The 26,010-nt window shown below is 41.9% G+C and overlaps 1 protein-coding gene across 2 annotated transcripts; it reads left to right on the top strand.

Moving 5' to 3' along the window:
* The first annotated feature begins 14,943 nt into the window (after positions 1-14,943).
* Positions 14,944-24,241, top strand: ccn5 (cellular communication network factor 5). Of its 2 annotated transcripts, XM_014332539.2 has the most exons (6): positions 14,944-16,123; positions 16,237-16,591; positions 17,458-17,674; positions 18,116-18,364; positions 21,273-21,514; positions 22,284-24,241. In XM_014332539.2, the coding sequence occupies exons 2-6, from the start codon at positions 16,529-16,531 to the stop codon at positions 22,569-22,571; spliced, it is 1,059 nt and encodes a 352-aa protein (XP_014188025.1). In that variant the 5' UTR covers positions 14,944-16,123; positions 16,237-16,528; the 3' UTR covers positions 22,572-24,241. The 2 variants fall into 2 exon arrangements, with proteins under 2 accessions (XP_014188025.1, XP_005918845.1); XM_005918783.3 differs by having other exon boundaries at positions 14,944-16,591.
* The last annotated feature ends 1,769 nt before the right edge of the window (positions 24,242-26,010 follow it).

The raw sequence follows: 26,010 nt of genomic DNA on the forward strand, positions 1-26,010 counted from the left end.
TTTCTTTCTTTTTACAGCTTACACAACCTTTTATTTATGGACAGCACCACGGACATGTTGTCAACAGGATACAGGGTTTCCCCCAAACTGTTCCCACAAAACGGCAGAGTCTGCAGTTGTCATAAATATCAATTTATGACTTTGCTTTAATCTTGCAATACTTCACATATTCTCTGAATAACATGATAATTACTAACAGATGTGCTTGTGGCTCGCTGTTTCTAGTCATTTTGGAGAACATTTATTTGCTTCTTTAGTTCAGTACAAACTGTTTCTGTTTAAATAGATTTTAACAGAAACAAGTGGGTAAATCTTATCCAGTGTTTAGAACAGAAAATGGAAGAGAAACTGACAGATCAGCAGTGAACATTCACAGCTGGGCATCACTTGGAAACAGACAGGATTTATACACTCATTAGTGCACTGCCAAAATCATTGTGACTGGACATGATGGCAAAGTCTGTGCAGCAGAGACTGGACAGGTGTTATAGCTGCCAATAGAAAGCCCAGCAAATTTCCAGCAGGTGGCAGTGAAACATAACCTAAAATGTCTACTCAAACCGAAGGTAGATTTACTTTCTACCATGTGGTGTTATATGCTTTTGTATAGACTGGACATAAACTATGCAAACTACTTGGTAAATTTTCAAAAGGTCTTGTTCAGTTGTGAAGTTTTAGTCCTGCCATCAGGAAGGTGCTGCTTCTCATTTTGGTGATCTTGAGTTTTCAAAACTACACCAGGCAGCACCAATGGTGAGGGAGAAGGAGGGTGGGTGTTGTCTTTGGCACACATTTGATTTGCTGTTTGGGTTTCTCCTCCCACAAATATTCTCACATTCACAAATCTCACATGATGTTATGCAAAGGAAAGCTGCAAACATGACCACATTCCTCAATGTGACAGGATATATTGATGAAAACATTTACATTTCATCTCCATGAATTCATCTCCACATGTTGCAGATGTTCAAAAGTATTACAAAAAATACAACCCTGATTGCAAAGAAATTGGAATAGTGCTTAAATAAAAAAACTTTGATAACTTGCAAAGATCATAAACCCATATTTTTTCTTTTACAATGAAGCGAAACAAAATGTTTACATTGAAATAATGAGAAAAATTTTAAAGAAGGAAACAAGGTCTTTTTAAGTTTGATGTAAGGAACACGGCAGGCCCATGTTCTGTGCAGCATTCTCTTTTATTTTAACAAAAGTCTGTAAATGTCTGGGAACTGAGGAGACCAGTTGCTGGATTTTGGCAGAGGGATGTTGTTGTCTGATAGTCTTGCTGCTTTTCTTTGCATCTTTCATTTCGTGATTTGTCAAAAGTTTTAAGATAAGATAACCTTTATTAGTCCCATGCGTGGGAAATTTGTTTTCAGTTGTTGTAATGTCAACGTTATCACTTGGACCCTTCTACTGCAAAGCCATGCAGTTGTATTGAATGCATTACACAAGACATGCCTGAAAAAAATGTGAGCATATGTTGCTCACACCCAGAAAGAAAAATCATTTTAAATTTCAGATAACGCGACCACAAATGTTGTCACATTCACATGTGGCTTCTTCTTTCCATGATAGAGCTTTAACCTGCATTTTTGGTGGCACTGTGAACCTTGTTCATAGACACTGATGTCTGGAAGTGTCCCTGATGCCATGCAGAGATTTCCATGACAGAATCGTGTCTGTTTTTAATGCAGTGCAACTGGAGGACCCAGTGATGGGCATGTGATACAGATTTTTGACCTTTTCCCTTGCAAACAGTGATTTCACCAGAAAATCAAAATTGTGGATATTATGTACTGTAGATTATTTGATATTTAAAGTCTTCAAAACCCCACAGGACTGGCTGCTTTGATTGAAAATGTGGGAAGAGAGTTAAGCGCTCAGACTGTTCCTACTGAACGTATTATGGGAAAGATCTTGGAGGAGCTTACAGCTCTTAAACGGGAGATAAACCTGGACACCAGTGATGGATGCTAGAACAACTGTAAAATTGATGCAGCGTGTTCGCTCCAAAACAACATATCCATCATCTTTCATTCGGCTACCCCCCCCCACCCCGACTGCGCCAGCTGGATGCTCTTGAAGGTTGAAGCAAACGAGAACAACAGCAATTCTTCCAAGAGATATGATAACGAAAACGAACTGTCTCTCTCGCCCGATCCCTCAAGGCCACCTGCGTAGGCTGCGGACTGTGGAGCTTCGCCTAATGGGTGAAAGGACACTTTCTCAGGCTGAACACAGGACACACCTACTGACACGCACACACACATGTGCACTGATACTGACACGCCACACCATCACCAAGATGTGATGACATTTGTGTTTTTTATGTGCTGGAGTATTTTGTATTCTCCTCATGCTGACTCCTTTTAGGGATCAGTATGAGCAGAAATTCTTTTTTTTCTCCTGGTCTGACCTTTTGTTTTACAAATTTCTGTGTTTTTCCTTGCTACCTAGCCTGACCTGTCTCCCCAATGTGATGTTTTGTATGTATGGTTGCCAAGATCTGTCATCTCGGTGTGGGCAACTCCAACTGACAAATAAAGGCTCTCTCTCTCTCTCTTTGCAAGTTTATATTTAGGAACATTATTCTGAAACAGTTTGCATCTTCAGATCTTAGATGCATGAACCTCTGCCTATTGTTACGTCTGAGAACCTCAGCCTCTCTAAGATGCTCTTTTTATACCCAGTAATGATTCAGTAAAGGACTAGCTGTTACAATCCAGGACTATGCATTGCTTTTAATGGAGAAAATCTTGAGGGATGGCTGTTGTGAGGAAAGCAGCCCAGAGTACCAGCAGCACACATCATTGTGTGCCTCAACTTTTGTTCTTTTACCCAAGCTAGCCTGCCATTTCCCTGGTTAGGTTTAGGGATTAGAGATCTGATCTAAATTGTTAAAATTTGGGACACATCGTCAGTAGTGGACTTTAGATTCATCAGGTGTTCATCACTAGACACCCTCATCCAAGGAGGCCCTGCCAGGGTTGATCAGGCCCCGGAGTGTGTCAATGGTTTATGTTAAAATAGTTTTTCTTCTTCTTTCTCCTGTTTAATTTTCTACAGTTTATTCTATCTATTCACTGCAGCTGAGAAATACTTACCTCTTTAGCATTTATGGAGCCTCATTTCTTCAAAGGGACAGAAAAGGTGACAGAGAGGAGTGAGACAAGTAAGATAAGATAAGATAGGAGAGAGCAGAGAAGAGAGCCAGAAGGGGGCGCCCGATCTGGCTTCCCACACCTCCCCGCCGGATCGGGCTGTACGCTCTACCTCCCCACTGCCTCCCAGAAAAGGGAAGAAGAGCAGGGAGGAGAAGAGCGGAGCATTTTTCATTCTTCCTTTTAGTTTTACTACCACGAGGCTAACTGCACAGGATGCCCTGAGACAGCTGTAGCAGTCAACCAGCAGAACTTCTAATGTTAATGACTTGTTGTCAGTTAACCAAATTAGTTGCAAAGTTTTGCTCCAGCAGTTTCTTTGCAGCAGCCCTTATATTTCTAGCCTTTTTTTGCCCCATCGCAGCTTTTTGAAACATGATGCTGCCATCCAATTCAAAATAAGCTGTTTTTAATATGATGTCACAGTTTAAACACTTCATAAGTTTTCTATGTTCCATTCCATCCATCCATCCATTCGCTACCGCTTATCCTTTTCAGGGTCGCGGGGGGCGCTGGAGCCTATCCCAGCTGTCATAGGGCGAGAGGCGGGGTACACCCTGGACAGGTCGCCAGTCTGTCGCAGGGCTAACACAAGGGACAGACAACCATTCACACTCACATTCACACCTAGTGGCAATTTGGATTATCCAATTAACCTATCCCCACAAGCTGCATGTCTTTGGATGGTGGGAGGAAGCCGGAGTACCCGGAGGGAACCCACGCAAACACGGGGAGAACATGCAAACTCCACACAGAAAGACCCCGGCCTGATGGTGGAATTGAACTCAGGACCTTCTTGCTGTGCGGCAACAGTGCTAACCACCGTGCCACGTGCTGCCTTTTCTATGTTCCATTGTAAAAAAAAATATGGGTTTATCAGATTTGTAAATCATTGCCTTCTGTTTTCCCAGGAAGGAAAGCAGACCAAGTAATTCTCAAAAACTGCAAAAGACCAAACCAAACAAAACGGACCTACATAGTCAAGTTCATGACAATGAAACTACAAAAAGACAGAACAAGTATGACTTGTTTTGGAAGCATCACTGCTTAATGGGCGCCTTAGTATCAAAGCAGAGACTTCATCTTGTTCTTACCATTGGGTGAGATGGGCACACTTGTGGCTTTAGTCACTTCTGGCCATGCCTCAGCTCTGCCTGTGGATAAGGGAAATACCAGAACCCTGAAAGTGAAATCTGTAAATTGAACTTAGATCTATAAATTGAACCATGTATTTAATTCAGTTAAGCTAACTTAACAAAAGTTGTCTCAATGTGTTTTTTTAATTGTAAGATAAAGACCATTCAACCTTAAGAAAGAACCTCACTGATAAGACAGTGAGCCAACATTTGTTAAATGTAAGAAGGAAAAGCTCAGTGGTCCGATTATTTTTCTGCCATAAAGCAAAGATGTTACATTGTCACTAGTTGGTGTTTTTGCAAATGATTAAATTATAACAAAATGCAGAGCTGGCATTACATAATGTTTTTCTTAAGAAGAGACTTTGGGCTGAACCAGGCTCAGGGAGGGGCAGCCATCTGCAGTGCAGGGTGAGGGGAAAGTGCAGAGACAAAAGATAAGTACAGAGAAACCACAAACAACACATAGACCAAACCCAGTACAGTGACTAGACAAATGTGAATGACTTGATCCAAACAGAGGAATGACTCGGGTCATCAGCTTTGTCAAAAAAAAAAGTTTTACGCCTGAGCTTCAAAGTTAGACAATTTAACGCTGATGAGTTTGTGTTTTTGTGCATTTATCTCTGCCTGTCCGGATATGAGAAAGCTGATTTTTATCAGTCAAAAGATAAAGGGCAAACTGCTCACTCTGGCCACTAGAGGTCTCTCTCGCCTTATAGTGGTTCAAGAGCATCTGTGATAGTTAGAACGCTTCACAATAGGCACAAAAAAGAAGAAAGAAATCATCTTATTTTATAACGTATATTAAAGAAATGAAAGCTGGAATTTTTATAATCATTTTCAGGGTCCAATTTTCAGATGCATTTTCTGGAAATAACTGACAGAAACTTTGATTACTCCTTTGACCGCTGGTACAGCATAAACTAAGTGCAGGTAAGATATAATGATATAATAAGATATAACTTATAACAAACAGAGAAGTGAAAAAAGTATTCCAAAGAACTGTCAACACTTTAGAGCATTCAAAACCAGTCTTTCAGGTTTAGAAGCCAGATTATTCTGCATTGCCCTCTCTGTAAATCAAAATATATTTTTTAATCGCCTTGTGATAAGGAACTGTGACACCGGCTTCTGAACTACCACAATGAAAACAGCTCAGTCTGAGTACTCCCACGCACCGAGACAGGTGCCTGCGTGCCATCAGTGAAAGATCTAGCTGTCGATGCAGATCTAGAGAAGATTAGACTGTTTATCTTACAACTGAAGTCGAACGGAAAAGTAAATTAAACATTTCATTGGAAATGTGTCCTGAACTCCTGCTAAATGTTCATCCAACTGTTCCTCAGTATTGTTTGCTTTAATTATCATTATATTGCGTAACATGAGATAAGTCCACAGCTCTAAATTATGCTTTACATACATGCACACAGTCTTTCTGTGTTTTAAACTTCTGCAGCTGCAGCAGATTGTATCTAACTGAAGTTAGCAACAATTTCAACTAAAAATACGGAGTCTGAGTGCCATGCTAGGATGTGGTTGCCATCATGAATTGAGACCTTGTTCCATATTTATTTGTTCTTATTTATTTTTAGTAAATGAAACCAGAAATGGATATGCTGTTGGTTTAGGTGAGTAAACAAATGCAGCAGAATATTTTTATTTCATGTTGCTACAATCAGCTCTCCAAAAACACCCTTCTGAACCCAGGGTCAGATGAAAAAAGTAAGCAGACACGAGGATGATGAGATAGCAGTATATGTAAGCAATTTTGGTGGAAAAGGGGGAAAATCTAACACCTAAAAATAGGACATAAGGAAGCAAGACCAAGTTTACAACCATCCTAGCAACTCTGTGGTGCTTTGAGTTAAATCTGTATGTTGGCAATAGAGTGCTAGTGTACTGATGCTGGGTAGACAGGTACCTAGTCGCTAGTTTATGTGGTAATTGAATTGGTCATTTAATTCATAGCCACTGCTATAAATCCTGCCTTACTGAAACTAACCCAGCCACAGAGGGGCCATAAGCCAGTGTACTCCTACTGTCATTCCCAAGAACATAGGGAGGTATGTGTCATAAAGGGCATCGAGCATAAAATCTTTGCTAAATCAAACATGCAAACATCAAATATTTGATTTCAACAATGAAATGGTGCATGGCCATCAGGGTTTTACTGTTGGCTTAAGACTAAGAAATATGAGAGGCGGAAGGCATGTTAGAGACATCAAGAGATAAAAGGAAAAGGGAAAGCAATTTTCTGGAGTTTTAATAAATATAATTATATTTTATTATTATATATATTATATAAGATATTATATAGATATATATATATTAGAATATATATATAATAATATAATAATACACAGTGGCAGATATCCAAGAAAGGGTCTCCAGTATGAAGAGTTGGACAGCACCAGGGCCCGACATGGTTCACGCCTACTGGCTAAAGAAGCTGACTGCACTCCACGAGCGTCTGGCAGCACAAATGAACCAGCTGCTAGTTAACGAGAGACACCCGGAATGGCTAACCGAAGGTCGGACGGTCCTGATCCCCAAGGACCCCAAGAAGGGACCGGTCCCCTCCAACTACCGACCAATAACCTGCCTCAGTACTACATGGAAGCTCCTGTCAGGCATCATATCGGCTAAGATGAACAGGCACATGGGTCAATACATGAGTGGGACACAGAAAGGAATTGGCAAGAATACCAGAGGCGCAAAACACCAGCTACTGGTAGACAGAACAGTCAGCCGAGACTGCAAGACCAGACTGACCAACCTGTGCACTGCCTGGATTGATTACAAGAAGGCCTATGACTCAATGCCCCACAGCTGGATACTGGAATGCCTAGAATTGTACAAGATCAATGGGACCCTAAGAGCCTTCATCAGGAACTCAATGGGGATGTGGCGTACAACACTAGAGGCCAACTCCAAGCCCATAGCACAAGTCACCATCAAGTGCGGGATCTACCAAGGAGATGCTCTGTCCCCACTGCTGTTCTGCATAGGCCTGAACCCCCTCAGTGAGATCATTAACAAGACTGGCTACGGATACCGACTACGGAACGGAGCAGTTGTCAGCCACCTCCTGTACATGGATGACATCAAGCTGTATGCCAAGAGTGAACGAGACATCGATTCACTGATCCACACTACCAGGCTATACAGCAATGACATTGGAATGTCGTTCGGACTGGAGAAGTGTAGTCGGATGGTAACAAAGAGAGGGAAGGTAGTCAGAACTGAGGGGATTGAACTACCAGAAGGCAACATTGCAGACATAGAGGACAGTTACAAGTACCTGGGGATCCCGCAGGCGAATGGGAACCATGAAGAGGCCGCTAGAAAGCTGCAACCACCAAGTACCTGCAGAGGGTCAGGCAAGTCCTGAGGAGTCAGCTGAACGGTAAGAACAAGATCCGGGCCATCAACACGTACGCCCTGCCCGTGATCAGGTACCCTGCTGGGGTAATAGGCTGGCCAAAGGAGGAGATAGAAGCCACTGACATCAAGACAAGAAAGCTCCTTACCATGCATGGAGGGTTTCACCCCAAGTCCAGCACCCTGAGGCTGTACGCTAAGCGGAAGGAAGGGGGCCGGGGACTGGTGAGTGTCAGCACCACAGTCCAGGATGAGACAACGAACATCCAAGAATACATTGGGAAGATGGCCCCAACTGACCGAGTGCTCAGTGAATACCTCAGGCAGCAGAAACCCAAGAAAGAGGAGGGAGACGAGGAACCATCATGGAAGGACAGGCCCCTGCACGGTATGTACCACCGGCAGATAGAGGAGGTGGCTGATATCCAGAAATCCTACCAGTGGCTGGACAAAGCTGGACTGAAAGACAGCACAGAGGCACTAATCATGGCAGCACAAGAACAAGCTCTGAGTACAAGATCCATAGAGGCTGGGGTCTATCACACCAGGCAAGACCCCAGGTGCAGGCTGTGTAAAGATGCCCCAGAGACAATCCAGCACATAACAGCAGGGTGCAAGATGCTAGCAGGCAAGGCATACATGGAACGCCACAACCAAGTGGCCGGCATAGTGTACAGGAACATCTGTGCCGAGTATAACCTGGAAGTCCCGAGGTCAAAATGGGAGATGCCCCCAAGGGTGGTGGAGAATGACCGAGCTAAGATCCTGTGGGACTTCCAGATACAGACGGACAAAATGGTGGTGGCTAACCAACCGGACATAGTGGTGGTAGACAAACAGAAGAAGACGGCCGTAGTGATCGATGTAGCGGTTCCGAATGACAGCAATATCAGGAAGAAGGAACACGAGAAGCTGGAGAAATACCAAGGGCTCAGAGAAGAGCTCGAGAGGATGTGGAGGGTGAAGGTAACGGTGGTCCCCGTGGTAATCGGAGCACTAGGTGCGGTGACTCCCAAGCTAGGCGAGTGGCTCCAGCAGATCCTGGGAATAACATCGGAGATCTCTGTCCAGAAGAGCGCAGTCCTGGGAACAGCTAAGATACTGCGCAGGACCCTCAAGCTCCCAGGCCTCTGGTAGAGGACCCGAGCTTGAAGGATAAACTGCCCGCAGGGGCGTGCTGGGTGTTTTTTTTTTTTATATATATATATATATATATATATATATATATATATATATATTATATATATATATAGTAAGATATAACATATATGTGTATATACGTATATACACATATAGTATATATATGTGTGTGTGTGTGTGATGTGTGTTGTGGTTGTGTTGTGTGTGGATTCAGAATATTTAGTTGGCATAGGCAAGAAGACAACTTGAGTAGGGGGATCTTGAAAGAAGAGCAAGTGAAAAGTGTTGTGGATGAAAACTCAAACAGGATGAGGAGATTTTGAAGCTGGGGTGACGTTGAATATCTGCCAAAAAGCTGGATTTCAGGGCAGTTAAAAGGAGCACATTAACTGGACATGTGTGTGAAAGGTGTAGAGGTGCTGAGGAGGTGGTGAGTAGGTATAATTTCAAGAAAAGAAATGTGGATGGGCAGAGAGAAGTAGATTTTGCAAATAGGATGAAATTGGCTGCGGTGACGAGTTCATGAAGAGTGAGGTACATAAGGTGACGTATAAGAGTGAAGGAATGTACACAAAGGTGGAATATATTCTATATGAGAGGTGCAATATCAAAGAGGCAGAAGATTGCAAGGTGGTGTCAGGGGAAGATAAATGTTTATGCTAGGAAACTAACAGTTAGGCGGGCACAAGTTCTTATGTTTTTAGAAGTTCTTTGGCAACACTAATCACAGAGTACAGAGCTGTGGTTGATGGGAAGCTGGTGCGTCATCTTGAAAGGAACATGAAAGAAGGTACAAATAATTTTAGGGAACTCAAGCATTAATCTCTCTAACTGATCAAGGCATGTGTCTGTGTCCACCTGTTCTTTGCTTTTCTCAATTTATTTAACAGACTTCAACCCTTACATGCATAGAGTTTCTCCCATGCTTTCTCTGCCTATTCATACTTTTATTCTTATGGGTTGCTTGCTCAACCAGGTGAGCTGTAAGGGCATACTGCTTGTTTAATTTAGGGTCAGTCTTTTGGTCTTATTACAGAAAAATTCAGGATCCTGAAAAATGTACCTGGCAAATGTTTGGATATATGAGTAAAACTGCTTGGGTGAATTCAATAAAATCTTGAACATGTGCAGAAACGTAACAGAAATCCATCCAATAGTAGAAATATTTCCCTCTGGAAAAAATGGTGATCTGGCCACCATTTTTTCCAGAGTAGGGATAGCCCTGAGTCTACATGTGATTCCTGCCATTATATTACTTAACATGGAGCATTATAATTTCACGAGGAACTGACACATGGAGCTGTGCAGAGCTGTGATTTGTCATTGCACAGACAGTTGTTTCCACCTCTACCCACGCAGTGAAGCAGTCATGGTGAGTGGGTGTGGATGTGTGTCTAGACGAGCGGTGCTTTTCTTTTTCCGCAGTGGACACGGCAGTGACCTCGGCCCCGTGTACGTCAGGAAGTGACCTTAGGACCTGACGATGTCCTTATCGCCTGCTACGAGCGTTCCTGTGGCAACTCTGTTCGACTTTCACACATTGTGCTGGAATGCCTGGAATTCAGGTATAATTTTAAACAAAACCAGCAGAGCAATTCATGTTGGAAGAGTACTGACTATAAGTGTGCGTCTGTGTCCTACGGTGCCTCCTGACATCTGGACTGAATTTATCATATTATCATGTTAAATCATACATCAAAATTCTTTCTCACTGGTATGGTTTTCATTTTGTGGTTTTCAGTTCTGTCTTAGGACATTTTTAGATACTGGTGTGTGGAACTTTGGTAATTACTCTATTTAGTGTCTGGCTAAGTGTCTTGGCAGAATTAAATCATGTCTCAGTTGTTTATTTTGGATAGATGTAGACCTCTTTATTCAATCTAAGTTGTACATTACATCATGTAATAGCTGTGCACTGCACCTGTGGCACTTCCTCTGCAGAAGGTATTTCAGAGGAAACACATGGACTTGAGGGCTGAAAGCACTTTTATTGTGCTTCACTTCAATAAATATTTGGGAACGTTTTACATCTGCTTAAATGTTCAGCCCTTCATCTTGTCTGTTTTCTTCGTATTGAAGAAGTTTATGAAAGTATTTTTTTAAGCTGCACTTTTTGGCTGCTTCTGAGATTTGTACCAGTTAGGCAGTCGTGGCTGGTGGGAACAACTTATGTGGTCGTACAACTAGGAAAGAAATCAGGACTGTGTATTTCATTCATCCATAGTTTATGTGATAGAAAGAGAGCAAGACAGGTAATAGCCACCTAAAAAACTATTAATGAACCATACACCAGAAAAAAAGGCATTTGCTGAAATCATCCAGCATCTTCTGAACAAACATATTAGAAAGATGCTTTTGACAACTGTATTTTTCATGAGCCCCTGCTCTGCATCCTTGAGTTTTCATTCAGTAAATTAGAAATGTGTTCAGAAGTTTTTCAGCATCACTGAAAGACGGTGTTATTGACAATCTAAGGGGAGGTGCACCAGAGCCGAAGGAATCAGACATAACAGAAAAGGCAGTTTGAGGTTTTATTTTGTTTTGGATGGAGGACTGCTCAGTCTGTGACCTCTGCAGGGTGTGGTGGCGATCCTGGAATAATGACTCAGTATAGCTTAGTAAAGTCAACTATGACTAGACAGCAAGTCGGATGTTTTTGCTATTTGTGGAAGTTCCAGCACTCAAGGCTGATTTGCCCACCTTGTTCAAAGAGTACCTGCAGATGTGGCAGAGACAAACCTGCCAGTGCAAACTTTCAGTGACTCTAAGAGCCAAAACCTTAGACACCAATTGAAGTGCTCTGCATTTCATTGAATACGTGACAAATGTTGTTCTGGGAGAAGATTTTAGTATTATTCAGGGCTTTTACAGCACAAACCATGTTTATTCTGAGACACTTAAATCAGCCACAGGCAGCTAGTTGGCACCACCCAAACCCACAAACTGGCAAAGCTAAATATTGTCTCGGTCAACTGTTGATGCTACAAAAACTTATTTTTGGAAGAAGAACAAATTCAGTGTGCAGTTTATTTACATACACATTAAAACGTGATATTAACATATACACATGTTATTATATTTCCTGATGCTGAATGCTGTGTTTTAAAGTTGTTCATTTTCATAAATAAGAAACAAAACAAATCATACATTTGTTCAGAGAGCAAACAAACCGTTTCCACCACACGTTTTCTGAGCTGTTAATTTAGTTAATTAATGGGAATAAACACGTGTAACAGGTTCTGTGATGTGTCGTCTACATGGAAAAACAATATTCAGCTGCCAATCAGATATTTAAATTGATTAATTTTCAAGTAAGAATAAAAAAAGAATAATGTGGAAGGCAAAGGAGCTTGCAAAGAAAAGCGTCTGGACTTCTTTAAGTTACTTGAAGATGTTTCACCTCTCATCCGAGAAGCTTCTTCTTCTTTGCAAGCTCCTTTGACTACGATGACCTGGATGACTGAGAACCTTCACAGACAATAATGTGGAAGCGCTTTTTAACCTTAATGAGTGCAGGGTACTGTCTGATTTCAGACAAATCACGCCCATTTGATTTTCACATGTGTAAATATGATTAAAGAACTTTACAATGTCAGAGTATCAGCACAAAGTATCTGCACCACAGACTAAACCTGCCTTGTATTTTGTATTACTTGCACGCTGAGGAATTTTGGGGTTGTTGGACAACTCTCCCTGAACATGTGTTAGACATTTCTGGTTCACAGTGACAGATTTGGTAGAGTGACCGGGCTTTCTTTCAGCACACAGATCAATGAATTCTTTAGTAACATTTATAGGACAAATAATATTTTCACTACTTTGCCCTGTAGGTTTTGCATTCATAAATCAACAAGGAATCCAAAAGACTTTCCTGCATACCGTCACATACCAAAACAATATTCGCCTAAACTGAATGGGGGTTATTGTGCAGGATTTGGATTTGGGGGTTTCTTCAAAGGAGTTCACTGCGACTGAGAGTGATACTTCACTGTCTGGGACATTTCCAACATCTGTAGGCTTTGGAAAAATGTGTTGAGGCTTTTTTGCTAGTCTCAGTTTAAATTGGCAGATATGATTTCACTGTGTCTGATACTGGCTGACTACATCCCTTTCATACATATTTGATCAAAGAACAAGAATAATGAAGCTTGACGGACAGTCTGTGAACTTGCTGCCCATATTCAGCTTAAACCTCATATTTTTCCTCTACTTTTTATACATATGTTTATGGCTTTAGTTGCTTAAACTTGCTGCATGTTACAGTGGTGCTAGCAGCTATTACAATGCAATCCTTCCAGGTTCGGTCATTTCTGGAGGGCATGGAAAGCACATGGTAGCGGCCAGGAAAGCATAGTTTCAGAGAAAGCTCAGTTTGAGCCCCAGCAGTATGTTCATACTGGCAGGCCACCTGGAGTCCACCTGTAAGCTACACACATTCTTTCCTCTTCTCTATCTTTATGTCTGTCTCCTTTTATTTATAAGTTATGACTGGATGTCTTTCTTGCCCACCCATATAATGTGAGAAAAAGCTGATGTTGAAACTTAGGAATCTATTCCTAGTGTTCCTCTGACTGAATTGTTTTCTAATGAAAGGCTTGCTTTCTATTTAAGTCAATGGCTTGAGTATTTTTGTTTAGGTCAAGGGACGCTGTGGCTTTGACTGTGTTGTTGTTATATTTTGTGTAACAGTGCTATAAAAGCAAATTATATTTATTTCTAGAATCAAAACAAAACTTCTTGATTCAGACTTAACATTTCAACATCCAAATGAAATTAAGCACACATAGTGATTTCTTCCTGATGAATCACTGATTTTCATCTAGCATAACCGTCCAGGCATGTGAGAAATGGGTACTGTTGAATCTTAGTCATCTGTTCCTAGTTTACCTTAGACTGAATTCTTTTATAATGATGAATTACTTTCAATTGATGACTGTCTGCAATCTTTTTGCTATATTTTTTACAAATGTGGCCACAACACGAATAATTGTTATAATTTGTGTATATAATAGTGGTAAAAAATGTTTTTTTAATTTAATGTCACTTTTGTGAGATATGTTCTTAACGTTGCTGTAGAAACAGGTCAAAGCTCCTGCTTACTCAGGGAAATATCACCACACTGGCATGAAGGATTGGAGAAAAAAAACTGAAACCAACTTGGTTACTAAACAGTTTTTTAATTGCTTTGGTAATCTGCTGATTTTACTTTTGCTGCCATCATGATGTAACGATTGTGGTTATGAATCATGTCTAACCAGTAACTTGGTGGTTTTGCTTGCTCATGTCCTCTCAGAGTGAATTGTAACACAAGTTATAGCCCTAATTAATGGGGAAGTGTCTTAAAACTGGATTCTTTCTAATGGTTGACAGGGGCAAAACTTCCAGTTTCAAAATAAAATCTTGTTGTACAGATATCTGGAAGGTTCCTAATGAGTTCATGGTCTAAGTCTTATCAGAAATGCTGATGTTTATTTTGTGAAGGATAGTACCGTTTAGAGCAGGGGTGGGCAATTCCAGGCTTCGAGGGCCGGTGTCCTGCAGGTTTTAGATCTCACCTTGGGTCAACACACCTGAATCACATGATTAGTTCATTACCAGGCCTCCGGAGAACTTCAGGACATGTTGAGGAGGTCATTTAGCCATTTAAATCAGCTGTGTTGGTTCAAGGACACATCTAAAACCTCCAGGGACACCGGCCCTCAAGACCTGGAGTTGCCCACGCCTGGTTTAGAGTTAGCAAGGGTGATAACGGGCTTACCCTGTGATACAGCTTCACTTTAGAGGTCACCATGATGGATCATCTGCCTCCAGCTCTATCTAACCCTCTGCATAGCCTCCTGAATTTTAGAAACCTTCTTTGGGGTCTTCCTCTTTTCCTCCTGCTTAACAGCTCTGTAGTCAACATCCTTTGCCTAGTGCAGGGGTCACAAACTCCAGGCCTCGAGGGCCAGTGTCCTGCAGTCCTCGATCCAACACAGCTGATTTAAATAGCTAAATGACCTCCTCAACATGTCTTGAAGTTCTCCAGAGGCCTGGTAATGAACAAATCATTTGATTCAGGTGTGTTGACCCAGGGTGAGATCTAAAACCTGCAGGACACCGGCCCTCAAGACCTGGAGTTCGAGACCCCTGGCCTAGTGCATCCAGTGTCCATCCTCTGCATATGTCCAAAGCAACTCTTCTTTATCTCTAAACCACTCGACCTGAGCTGTGCAGCTAAAATGCAAAGTGACTTTTTGTGTTAGGCTGTAAACATATTTATTTCTGCTGAGAGGCTGGGTGTTCTAAAGTGGGTATTTCTGAATATTGGCTCACTGCAGTTTTGTTTTGGTTTTTTTGCAATTCCATATTCATTCATTTGTTACAGTCTGTTATGACCATGTTGGTGTCATTCCTGGAACATAAGACTTAAAACTGCTCAAGTCTCACAGGTGAATTTGACCAAATGGTTGTTGTGATGTCACAACTTTGTAAATGATGAAAAATACTTCATCTAAAACTAGTCTTAAAACTTTTTGAAACTGTGTTGGGTGTGAGTGAGCGTGAAGTTGACTTTCCAACACATTTGGGATTTGTTAAAATGTTTATTTTAGTTCAAACTTCTGGGCTTTGTTTGCTTGAACATAACGAAACTGCAACTGAAAATGAAAATAATATTGAAAAAGAGGAAGTCAACAAAAATCACAGCTGACCTTTTTGTCCAGTTTCCCAAATGAAATGGAATTGTTTATCCACCACATTCTGACTCTTACACTAACTTTTTGTTGCTCTTTATATCACCTCAATAGACATCAGAAAGGTTTTTGGATTTAAAGTGTTTCTGCCAAAAGGTTTTGCAGCTGCTGTGTTTTTCCACAGGTCACAAAGGTATTACATCACATTAACATGCTTGCAGTGATGGTCCTGTCCTGACGTTAATTATGATGTTTAAGAACAACACCATCATAGTGATTTCAAATAAGCCTCACGTTTCAAATTCCTGGTTAGTACTTCATGTACTTCGTATTCAAGCTAAACTGAATTTGTCTCATCTGCCACTTTTCTTTCTGCTTTTTGCCTTCAGGTTCCCATTCAAGAGATCACAATGATTCAAATTCATGCAAACCTCAGACATGCCACCTTTACACCATGGAAACCACAGCTAAGAGAAGGATTAAGTCTCTTTTAAGTCTGACCCCTCAACATATTTGGGCTTCACAAGCATTTGAGGGATCTGGGAATGAAAAACCGTGAAAATATCTGCTCTATATTCATTCTGTGAAAAGATGAACTATATCTGACTGACCAGCAGATTATGTAAACATAAGCTACATAAATTCTTCTCCACTTAAATCAGAATTGTTACCACAAAAGCCCTGGAAGTTGTTTGACTTGTTGACAACCTTGCTAATGTATTTTTCTCTCCTTAGCTTATGTGAAGCTGTGCAAACTTAGAACCCCGCAAGACTGGAAAGAGAGGGAGGAGAGGAAAAAGAGTGTGTGTATGGAAGTGGAAATGGGCAGCAGGGAGGAGGAATGTAAAACATCTGATACTAGTCCAGTTGCTGTTTACACAGTAGTCAGCCCGTGACATCAGCGTCCAGACTTTATAAATGTCAGGCGGCGCAAGAAGGAGCAGTTAGCAAACAGCTGCACTGGTCACACCACACCGTCACACAGTTCACTGAGACAGACCGAGCTCCATCAGCAACACAAGCCCCCATGGACCGACAACTGTGTGACTGTGTGATTGCTTTGGCTGTACTGCTGTGTGTGACTACACAGGTGAGGCCTCCTCCAGCTTATTTACAGTAATCGATTCTGAATGAGACTTTTATCAGAGAGTATTGTAGGTATGTAATGCTGAATTGTTTGTTTTCTTCCTTCATTGATCAATACATTTCCTTTTTAAAGTATTTGTTAATGTTTTCTGAAAGAAAGACGACATTTGCCTTGATTTTATTACAATGATTTGAAATAAAGATGAGATGATTAAAGTCATCCATCAAGAAAAGGTGATGTATTAGACAAGCAAGACTGTTGTTAATATTTTTATTTTTATCTAGTTGTTAATGTCTTTTTTTGGTTGATCAAATGCCAGAAATTGAAGTGAAATCACACTTTACTTGTCATCAACTTCCTCGTTTTGTGTAGCCGACTGTTAGAAACCAGTAGACATTCAGTGTTATGGTAACATCACAAATACAGACAGAAAACTCTTACAACATAAAAGGGGGGACTACATTTTTTCCCTTGAATATGATGTAAAATATGAATAAGAAGTCCCACCTGTGTTTTTTTGCAGTTATGTATTTGAAAAGTTGTTGACTGCATTTCTTTACAGTAACTTTGTTGTAAAACCTTGAAGGCTTCTCTTGTAAAGTGAAAGTGGACTTGGCCAGACCTCGCCTGTGTTTTGGCTCCTTCAGACACATGTAATTGGAAGCAGTGCTTTACTGCGTTGGATACCGATTCAGCTTCTGAGAATGCTTATAATATTTTCTTTGCTTCATTTCTTAAGGAATGAGAGTAATAATTTTGGTACTGGAATGATCATAACATCATAAGACTGATTTATGATGATTTTCTCTCATCTTTTCAGGTTTTGTCGTATTGTCATACCTTCTAAGTTATTTTTCTTGCTCCTCCAGGTGCTGTGCCAGTTGTGTGACAGGCCATGCCTTTGCCCCAATCCTGTCCCTCAGTGCCCCACAGGAGTACCCCTGGTGCTGGATGGCTGCCGGTGTTGCCAGGTGTGTGCCCGGCAACTAGGCGAGTCCTGTACTGAGATGTTTCCCTGTGACAACCTGCGAGGGCTTCAGTGCGACTACAGCGCCAGCTTCCCTGGGTTACCTGGGGAGTGTGTCAGTGAGTGTCACTTCTAACAAGCAAACAACCAGGCCCATGTCTGTGTGGGTAGGCTATAAGGGTGGAGGACACATAGGGAGGGAGTAGATAGAGCCTCAGCCAGTTTGCATGACTGGGACACACAGACTGACACTTAATGTTAGAGTCTGCTTAGCTGAGTGGATTCAGGACTGCTCTTGACACATTTCCTGTAATAATTACCCATGAGCATGATAAATTGCAGAGACAACACTCCAAATGAAAAACAACTTAACAGTGTCTCACTGAAGAGACTTGCTTTTCCATAAGGTGATGCAAGCACTTGCAGGGGACACAGCAGCTCCTGTGTCCTCAACTCTCTCTTGTTTTCTTCTGCTTCTTCCACCTAACTTAATCTGTCCATTTCCTGATTAAGTTTCCACATCAATGGATAAGCAAAGACAACGTCTGTGTTTCTAACAGGTCAGAAGGATCTGGGCTGTGAGGTCAGTGGGATCTTTTACCAGGAGGGGCAGTCGTTCCAGCCCTCCTGTGACACTTACTGCCGCTGCAGGGGGGGCGGGGTGACCTGCGTCCCAGCTTGTCCACTGAATGCTCGTCTTCCCACTCCAGACTGTCCCAACCCACAATACATCCGACTACCTGGGAAATGCTGCAAGGAATGGGTGTGTGAAAACCTTGAAAACACGGTCATTCAGGATGCAATTACAGGTAATGGATGCATGACTCTCTGATACAGATGTATTTTGATGTTTTACAGGTGGGGAAAAGAGCTAGCCTGACATGTTTAATGATTCCTTTAAATTTTCCTGACATCAGAGCTGGATGTCTACAACATATTTTCCAGTGTCTGGATTCTAGTGCCAAACGTATGTTCATGTAGAGTATGAGTCTTAGTTGCTCCTCACTGATGATCAATCCATATGTAATATAATCCTTCATTCCTTTTTATGAGCTCTGTTACCGGCGGTCATGTCTGGAAGTTTTTACTGGAGTATTTGTGCATTAAACGGGGTGTGTCAAGCCAAAGGAAAACTCCCCAAATCCAAATATAAACCACATTTTTGTGGGTGAAAACATCCTTTTTCCCCTCAGTCACCATGCTTCTCAGTTTCATAACAACAACCAAAGCTGTGTGACAATTAAATATATGAAGCCATGTCAAGACCTCATTACTTCATTAAAGGGGGAGTGTGTGAGCACATGAGATGGGTGTTGGGGAAATGAAGCCAGTCTGAAAACATCTGGAATTCCAAACACTGTCTGACTCAAACTAAGTTATGAGAACAGCAAAGGAACATTTTGTGCTTCGATACAAAACCTACTGTGTCATCGTTGAAAGTTAGCCGGTTATTATGACTTCTACGTGTTAGTTTTGTGGCTTTTATTTGCACAAAAATGCACTAAATGTAGCTTTAAAATTTGATGTGAGCAAAAAAAGAACCAGAGAGGTGAAAAAGTCCAAACAGGATCCATTTTACTTTACTTTAAAATAAAGGTTTTTAAACTCTGTTGGGAAGCTGGATTAAGAGGAAGCTATATAAGCAGGCTGATCACCATAAATATGTAAGTGCTGAGGTAATGAGAGGAGTCAGCTGCTTAGATTGTGAACAGTTCTGCACTGGTAGTTGTTTGTTTGGTAGTGTGAATATTCAGAAGTTATGAAAAGATCTCCATGAACGTTTTGGCAAACGTGGGGATTTGCCCAACTTAAAAGTAACTTTTAGAGTTGGAAGGATTATTGCAGTTGGCAAGATTTGACACAAATTTAAATAAAAACTTAGAGAGATGGTTTTCATTTCCCCTAAAATATGCCAAACTCATTTGCATCTAGATATCCTGGTTTCAGGACTAAATTCCTGTATGGTAGGCAGGGAATCGTCAGCATTGATGAAATGATGCAGTCTCAGATTGTTGTTGTTTTAGTTTTGGTGCATTTAGAATTTGATCTAAAGGTTTGATGCATTTCCAGTATTTGTGTAGCTCAGCAGCTCAGGTAGTTAGCAATAGGCCACCTCAAAGCAGGATCCCACAGTGATTAATCACTTCAGCAAGAGCAGGGATATTCAATTGAAATTTAAGGAGGTCCACTGAGAAAATTTCCTCAAACAAGGGTCCACAACATCATAAAGTCCCACACTCTAAGTAAATGCAATATATTTTGAAGTACGCAGTACACAGTTGTATCGATGCCAGTATATAGTCAGGAACTGTCAAACAAAAGAAAATACAATTCAACAGTATTTCAACAATCTTTACTATTATCTTATTCTAATAATAATATAATACTAAAAAGTTCTTTGCTAATTCCAAGCATAATAAGGTTTGCATTCAATAATGAGAAAGAGCTTTTGATAAAGTTGTCTTCAAATAAACTGATTTAAAAATAATGAAAGGTGTAGTTTGAGTCCCCCCCTTCTGTTTTTTCTTCTTAGCTTCTACATATAAACCATCTCAGCTTTACCCCTTCTACTCTCAGTTTCCTGTTCTGCATCACGTCTACTCAGTAAGCTGTTTTCCCCGTGCTAAATTATTTGATTGGCTGAGCAGTATCATGTGATAATTGACTACCGTAAAGGAAAAAGCTGCTCATTATAATACACTTACTATAAATGAAAAAAAAAAGTTGCCCAGATTAAAATAAAAACAGCCCATCAGGGCACATGAAGAACGGCATCTGTGTAGAAGAAGCTCCTCTTGAGTCTCTCTGTCCTTGCCCGGATGATGCAGAACCTTCTACCAGATTGCAGAAGTTGGAACAGTTTGTTGTCAGGATGGGACGGGTCCTTCAGTATCTGTGCTGCTCTAGTCCGGCATCTCCTGGTGTAGGTGTCCTGAAACGGGGGGAGAGCAATCCTGCAGCAGCGTTCTGCTGTACGGATCACTCTCTGGAGAGCTTTTTGGTCCTTCACACAGCTGTTCCCAAACCACGATGTCATGTTCTGTGTGAGGATGCTCTCCACAGCGCCTGTATAGAAAATCCTGAGGATCTTTGGAGAGACCCTGAACTTCCTCAGTTGTCGTAGGTGATACAGGCGCTGCCTAGCCTTTTTGGTCTGGACCTGAATGTGGACAGACCATGTCAGGTCTGAGGAGATGTGGACACCAAGATACTTGAAGGACTGCACCCTCTCCACTGGAGCTCCATTGATGATAATGGGCTTGTAGTCTCTGTGCTGACTCCTTCTGAAGTCCACCACCAGCTCCTTGGTCTTGCCAATGTTCAGCTGGAGATGGTTGTCCTGGCACCATGATGCCAGATTCTTCACTTCGTCCGTGTAGGCCGCCTCATCGTTGTTGGAGATGGCACCCAACACCACTGTGTCGTCAGCAAACTTCACAATGGTGTTGGAGCCGTGGGTGTAACACACTATGCATAGATAATTGCAATACTTTATATAGTTTATATGCTAAGAAAACAGGTAATAAGCTTTATTAAAGTAAATGAATAGATAAATACATTTATTGATTAATTTAAACTTTCATTAAGAAGTTTAATAAGTGCTAAATTTTCACAAAGACTAGAATCACATTTGTCTACTTAACGCAACATGAACGTTGGACATGAATTTTCCTCTTATTGTACTCATTGGTTTGTTTGGTTTCCCTCCCCACCCAGCAATGAAACCGGATCAGTTATGGCCATCTTTGCAGAGGCATCACCTTCAAAACAACAAGTTTTCGCCTGCCTCCTCTTGTGTAGAGCAGAGCACCCAGTGGAGTGCCTGTTCCCAGAGCTGTGGGGCGGGGGTCTCCACACGGGTTTCTAACCAGAATCCTGCATGCAAACTGCAAATAGAAACTCGCCTGTGTAAGGTGCGACCTTGCCACACTTTCCAGCCGGCCCCAAGGAAGCCCATGGTGAGCGCTAACAAAACCCACATCCTGTAAATGTGTACATTTACACGTACTGTCAGGTTTTACCTTTGATTTCAGTTTCACGTATTGCTTCTTTCAAAACTGTAACGAGAAAGTTCACCGGGTCACACAAAGTATGCAGAGACATGTCATCATTTTTAACACAATATCACAAAAGGTAAAAAGACATTTTAAGGCAACTACGAAAACAATGATAAGAATCTGTCTAGTTAGACACCACAATGAAGCTGTGACAGAACAATTCTACTTTTTGTTTCGTTTCTCTCGTCTGCCTTTTGACACAGAACGATACTAAAACAGATTTCATCAATCAGATGGGGGAGGGGTTCCTCGAAACCCAGACTACATTAAAAAAATTTTTAACATTTCAGTGTTAAAAGTACTAAAAGGGACTTTATAAAGTAGTTCCCACTAGTCACTGAAAAACTGTGGGTCCCACTTTCATGCAGCAGAGTGGAGTCGGCCTTCCTGTAAATCTGCAGTCAATGTTTATACTCGTTAACTAAGTGAACTACAACCTTTCACTGACCTTTTTTTTTAACCACTGTTTTTACCATCAATTATTTTTAGAGGCTTTGAGGCTCTAGAGATTTTTTAGAGGTTTTGTAGGCCTATGTTACTGATGTGCAGATAAAATATATTAAAAAATGCATATTGTCATGAAGTCTACCTAAACATCTTGAATCTTTAGCCTTACTGAATCATTACACTGATTACCTGCTTTTTCTTCTTCTTCTCACTGTTGTTTCAGTGGGGACAGAAAGGAAATTGCAAGGCCAGCTACACGTCACCGGGACCCATTCGGCTAGTTCACCAGGGCTGCTACAGCACTCATGCCTACCGAGTCCGTTACTGTGGTCAGTGCACTGACTCGCGATGCTGCACACCTTACCAAACCAGCACTGCTGAGGTGACCTTCCGATGTCCCACTGGCAGACTGCTGCAACGAGCTGTAATGATGATCCAGTCATGCGCCTGTCATAATAACTGCCCCTATGCACCTTTTACAAATCCCGCTCTGTGGGGATACAGACCCTGATCAGTGTGTAAGAGCACGGACTCACTAAAACTATAGACTTCAGTGAATGTTTCAATGGCTTCACAATAAAAGTATCCCCAGGTGGATTGACGTAAACAACAAATGGACACTGAAAGAGAATATTATTATTTTAGAAAACTGTGATTTTGGATGAATATGTCTGCACTTATTTACAGCTCACAACTTCTGGAAAGCATCATTCTGCCAGTTTGTGACTTCATCTGAGAGTCAATAGAAAACAAGTAGACGTGTTTTACAAGAAAGGGAGAAAAGAAACATAAATGTAGGAGAGCTAGGGACTGTAATATACATGTATAACTCACAAAGTAAGTTCTAGAAATACTTTTACAAATAACTTTCAGATGTGCACTGATTTGGTTTCTTTTTTCCTCCCAGAATTGTTCAGTACAGTGATCCCCAATAATGTTTCGCCTTGGATATCAAAAGCAATATTTTAAAATCACTGAAAACATCTTGACTTTTCCCAAATCTTTAGGCTAAAGTTAAACACTACGTAGATATACTATAATTCAGTTTTGGGAAAATGGATCAAATTAAACTCATCCAATATTGTTGAAATCTGGCCTGTAAAAAGAGAAGCATGTCACCTAAAATCTATATTATAACTTAAAGACAGTTGACCATGATGTCAACTGGTCATGAACATACTTTTAAAGACTGATTTTTTTATTTCTAACTTGTAACTTGTGTCTATAAATTCAACTTTCAGTGATGTAGAAATATGTATTTGTTAAAGACATAACCCACAGAACGATTACAACTTTTGTAATGACAATTTCTAGATATTCTCTGACGTGAGCAATGCAGCTTTTAACTTTTGAACTTTGTGTGTGTGTGTGTGTGTGTGTGTGTGTGTGTGTGTGTGTGTGTGTGTGTGTGTGTGTGTGTGTGTGTGTCATAATGGGATTACATTGCACTTTCATTTATTATTCTGATGTAAATAACTGTAAAGAGGTGTCTCATGTACAGTGATTTTTTTAAAGTATGCCCTGTATTTTTACTCCCACTGGATTTTGTGCTTTTTGTGGTTATTATGTTTGTACAAATAGTTACATTGTTCAAACTGTAGCTTTTAATTATGTCACTTCATCTGTCATGACTTTCTGCTGCTGATGAGCTGTTAAAACTTGCTTGTAGCACACCAATATACACACTAAAATCAACAAGAAAATCCTTTTGCAGCTTTGTGGATAAATTTAACTTTTAATAACTCTTATTATGATACTGGCTTAATGTGTTATATTTCTTTATTGTTCCTTTAAGGGTTTTTTTCAGTTCACTTAAAAATACCTAGTATGCTTAGAAAGCTACAGTGGTAGATATAAGGATGTTGTGGGTTCATGAGCAGCTGAATATAAAGATACATTCTGAAATGAAAAAAGTGAATGTGATCTCTATTAAAAGTCCAATTATCTTGTAGCGTCCCTCCGACAGAAGACAGACACGATCCGTGTTCCGGTTACCGGTGTTTATTAAGAATAGTAACAAAGGCTACTGTGGGCCGTAGCCAACAACAAAACGACAGGGAAAAATGCAGTCTCCAGAATCAAAACAACCCCCCCTGACTCTCGCTCCTTTTTTCCGCACACACCCACAACAACATTCTCTAACACCCGCCCCCCAAACACTCTCAGCCAACCACACACATGCTCTCCTCCAGACTCTCTGTCACTGGTAGCTGATCTGATTGACTGGCCACCATCATTGTGTGTCACAATGGTGGTGGAGTCTGTAGGGGTGGAGTCCAGATCTGTCCGTGGCCCACCCTATTATCCCAGTGAAGTGGCCGCGCCCCAATAGGGGGCCGGTTTGTCCCGGTGCAGGGTGACCCTCCGTCCCCTTGGGGGCAGTTGTACCCTATACACCACTTCCCACAGGCGTTCCAGAACCTTACAGGGTCCAACCCAGTCACTGTCCAGCTTAGGGCATCTACCCTTTTTCCTATAGGGGTTGTACACCCAGACCAGTTCCCCGATGTCAAAATGTCGGCCTCTGGAATGGACGTCGTAGTTCCTCTTCTGCCGCACCCCCGCACTCATCAGTTTCCTCCTAGCAAAGTCATGAGCTGACTCCATGCGATCCTGGAGCTTCCTCGCATAGTCAGGACCTGATTGATCCCCATCAGCATCGGGGGGTCGGCCCATCATCATCTCCGCTGGAGTCCGGATCTCCCTGGCCAACATCAAGAGGCAAGGGAGCACGAAGTGGAGTCTTGAATGATATGCCATGAGGACCAGGGGAATATGAGTGTCCCAGTCACGTTGATGTTTAGCCGTCACTAGCGCCAGTTGCTCTGCCAGTGTATGGTTAAATCTCTCAACGAGACCATCACTCTGTGGGTGGAGGGGTGTTGTACAGGTCTTATGGGAGCCTAGTTTCTCGCACATGGCTGCAAACACACGGGACTCAAAGTTCCTGCCCTGGTCCGTGTGGATTACTTCAGGCACCCCAAATCTGCTGAACATCCCCTCCACCAGAGCATCCACAATCTTCTTGGCCTCTTGATCAGGTAAACTGTATGCCTCTGGCCACTTTGTGAAATAGTCTATAGCTGTGAGGATACAGCGGTTTCCCCTTTCTGTGCGGGGAAAAGAACCCTGAATGTCCATCCCCACCCTCTCCATAGGGTACCCTACCGAAAACTGTTGCAGTTGGGCATGGGATTTGGCTGTAGGCCACTTTTGTGCTGTACAGCTGTCGCAGCAGCGGCAAAACTCCTCTACATTCCGCCTATGTTGGGCCCAACAGAATCCCTGCCGGAGGCGGCGGAGTGTTTTGGTGACACCAAAGTGGCCAGACCCTGGGGCCCCATACACTGCGCGAAGCACCATCTCCTGCAGGGCCCGCGGGACCACCAACTGCCACCTCATCTTGCCAGTAGCTGGTTCCTTCCAGCCCTTTTGCAGTACTCCATTGTACCGCCACAAGGCATTAAACATGGACCAGAGTCCCTTTGTGGCCCGTGACAACATGGGGTTGTCGCTGTTCCTCAGTTCACCCAAGCACTGGTTTGATGTCAGCATCCTCCTCCTATTGATGTCTCTACTCTGTTGCATCCACAGCAACCAGCCTCTGACCAGATGGTAAATGGCCTGCATTTGTATAGCGCTTTTCTAGTCCCTAAGGACCCCAAAGCGCTTCACACTACATTCAGTCATTCACCCATTCACACACACATTCACACACTGGCGATGGCAAGCTACATTGTAGCCACAGCTGCCCTGGGGCGCACTGACAGAGGCGATGGCCGTTCCTCTACCCCTGTCACAGCACACTTTACATCAGGCACCAATTGGTCCTCCTCCTGAGCTTCCTTCCTCTCACAGTAGTGGCATCCGTCTTGGGCACAGGGTCTTCGGGAAAGCGCATCTGCATTTTTGTGCTGGGCCCCAGGTCTGTGTACAACCTCAAAATCATA

This window comes from Haplochromis burtoni, unplaced genomic scaffold, assembly GCF_018398535.1.
Source record: "Haplochromis burtoni strain Fernald_Lab_line unplaced genomic scaffold, NCSU_Asbu1 Contig_31, whole genome shotgun sequence".
In the NCBI taxonomy this organism is placed as follows: Eukaryota; Metazoa; Chordata; class Actinopteri; order Cichliformes; family Cichlidae; genus Haplochromis; species Haplochromis burtoni.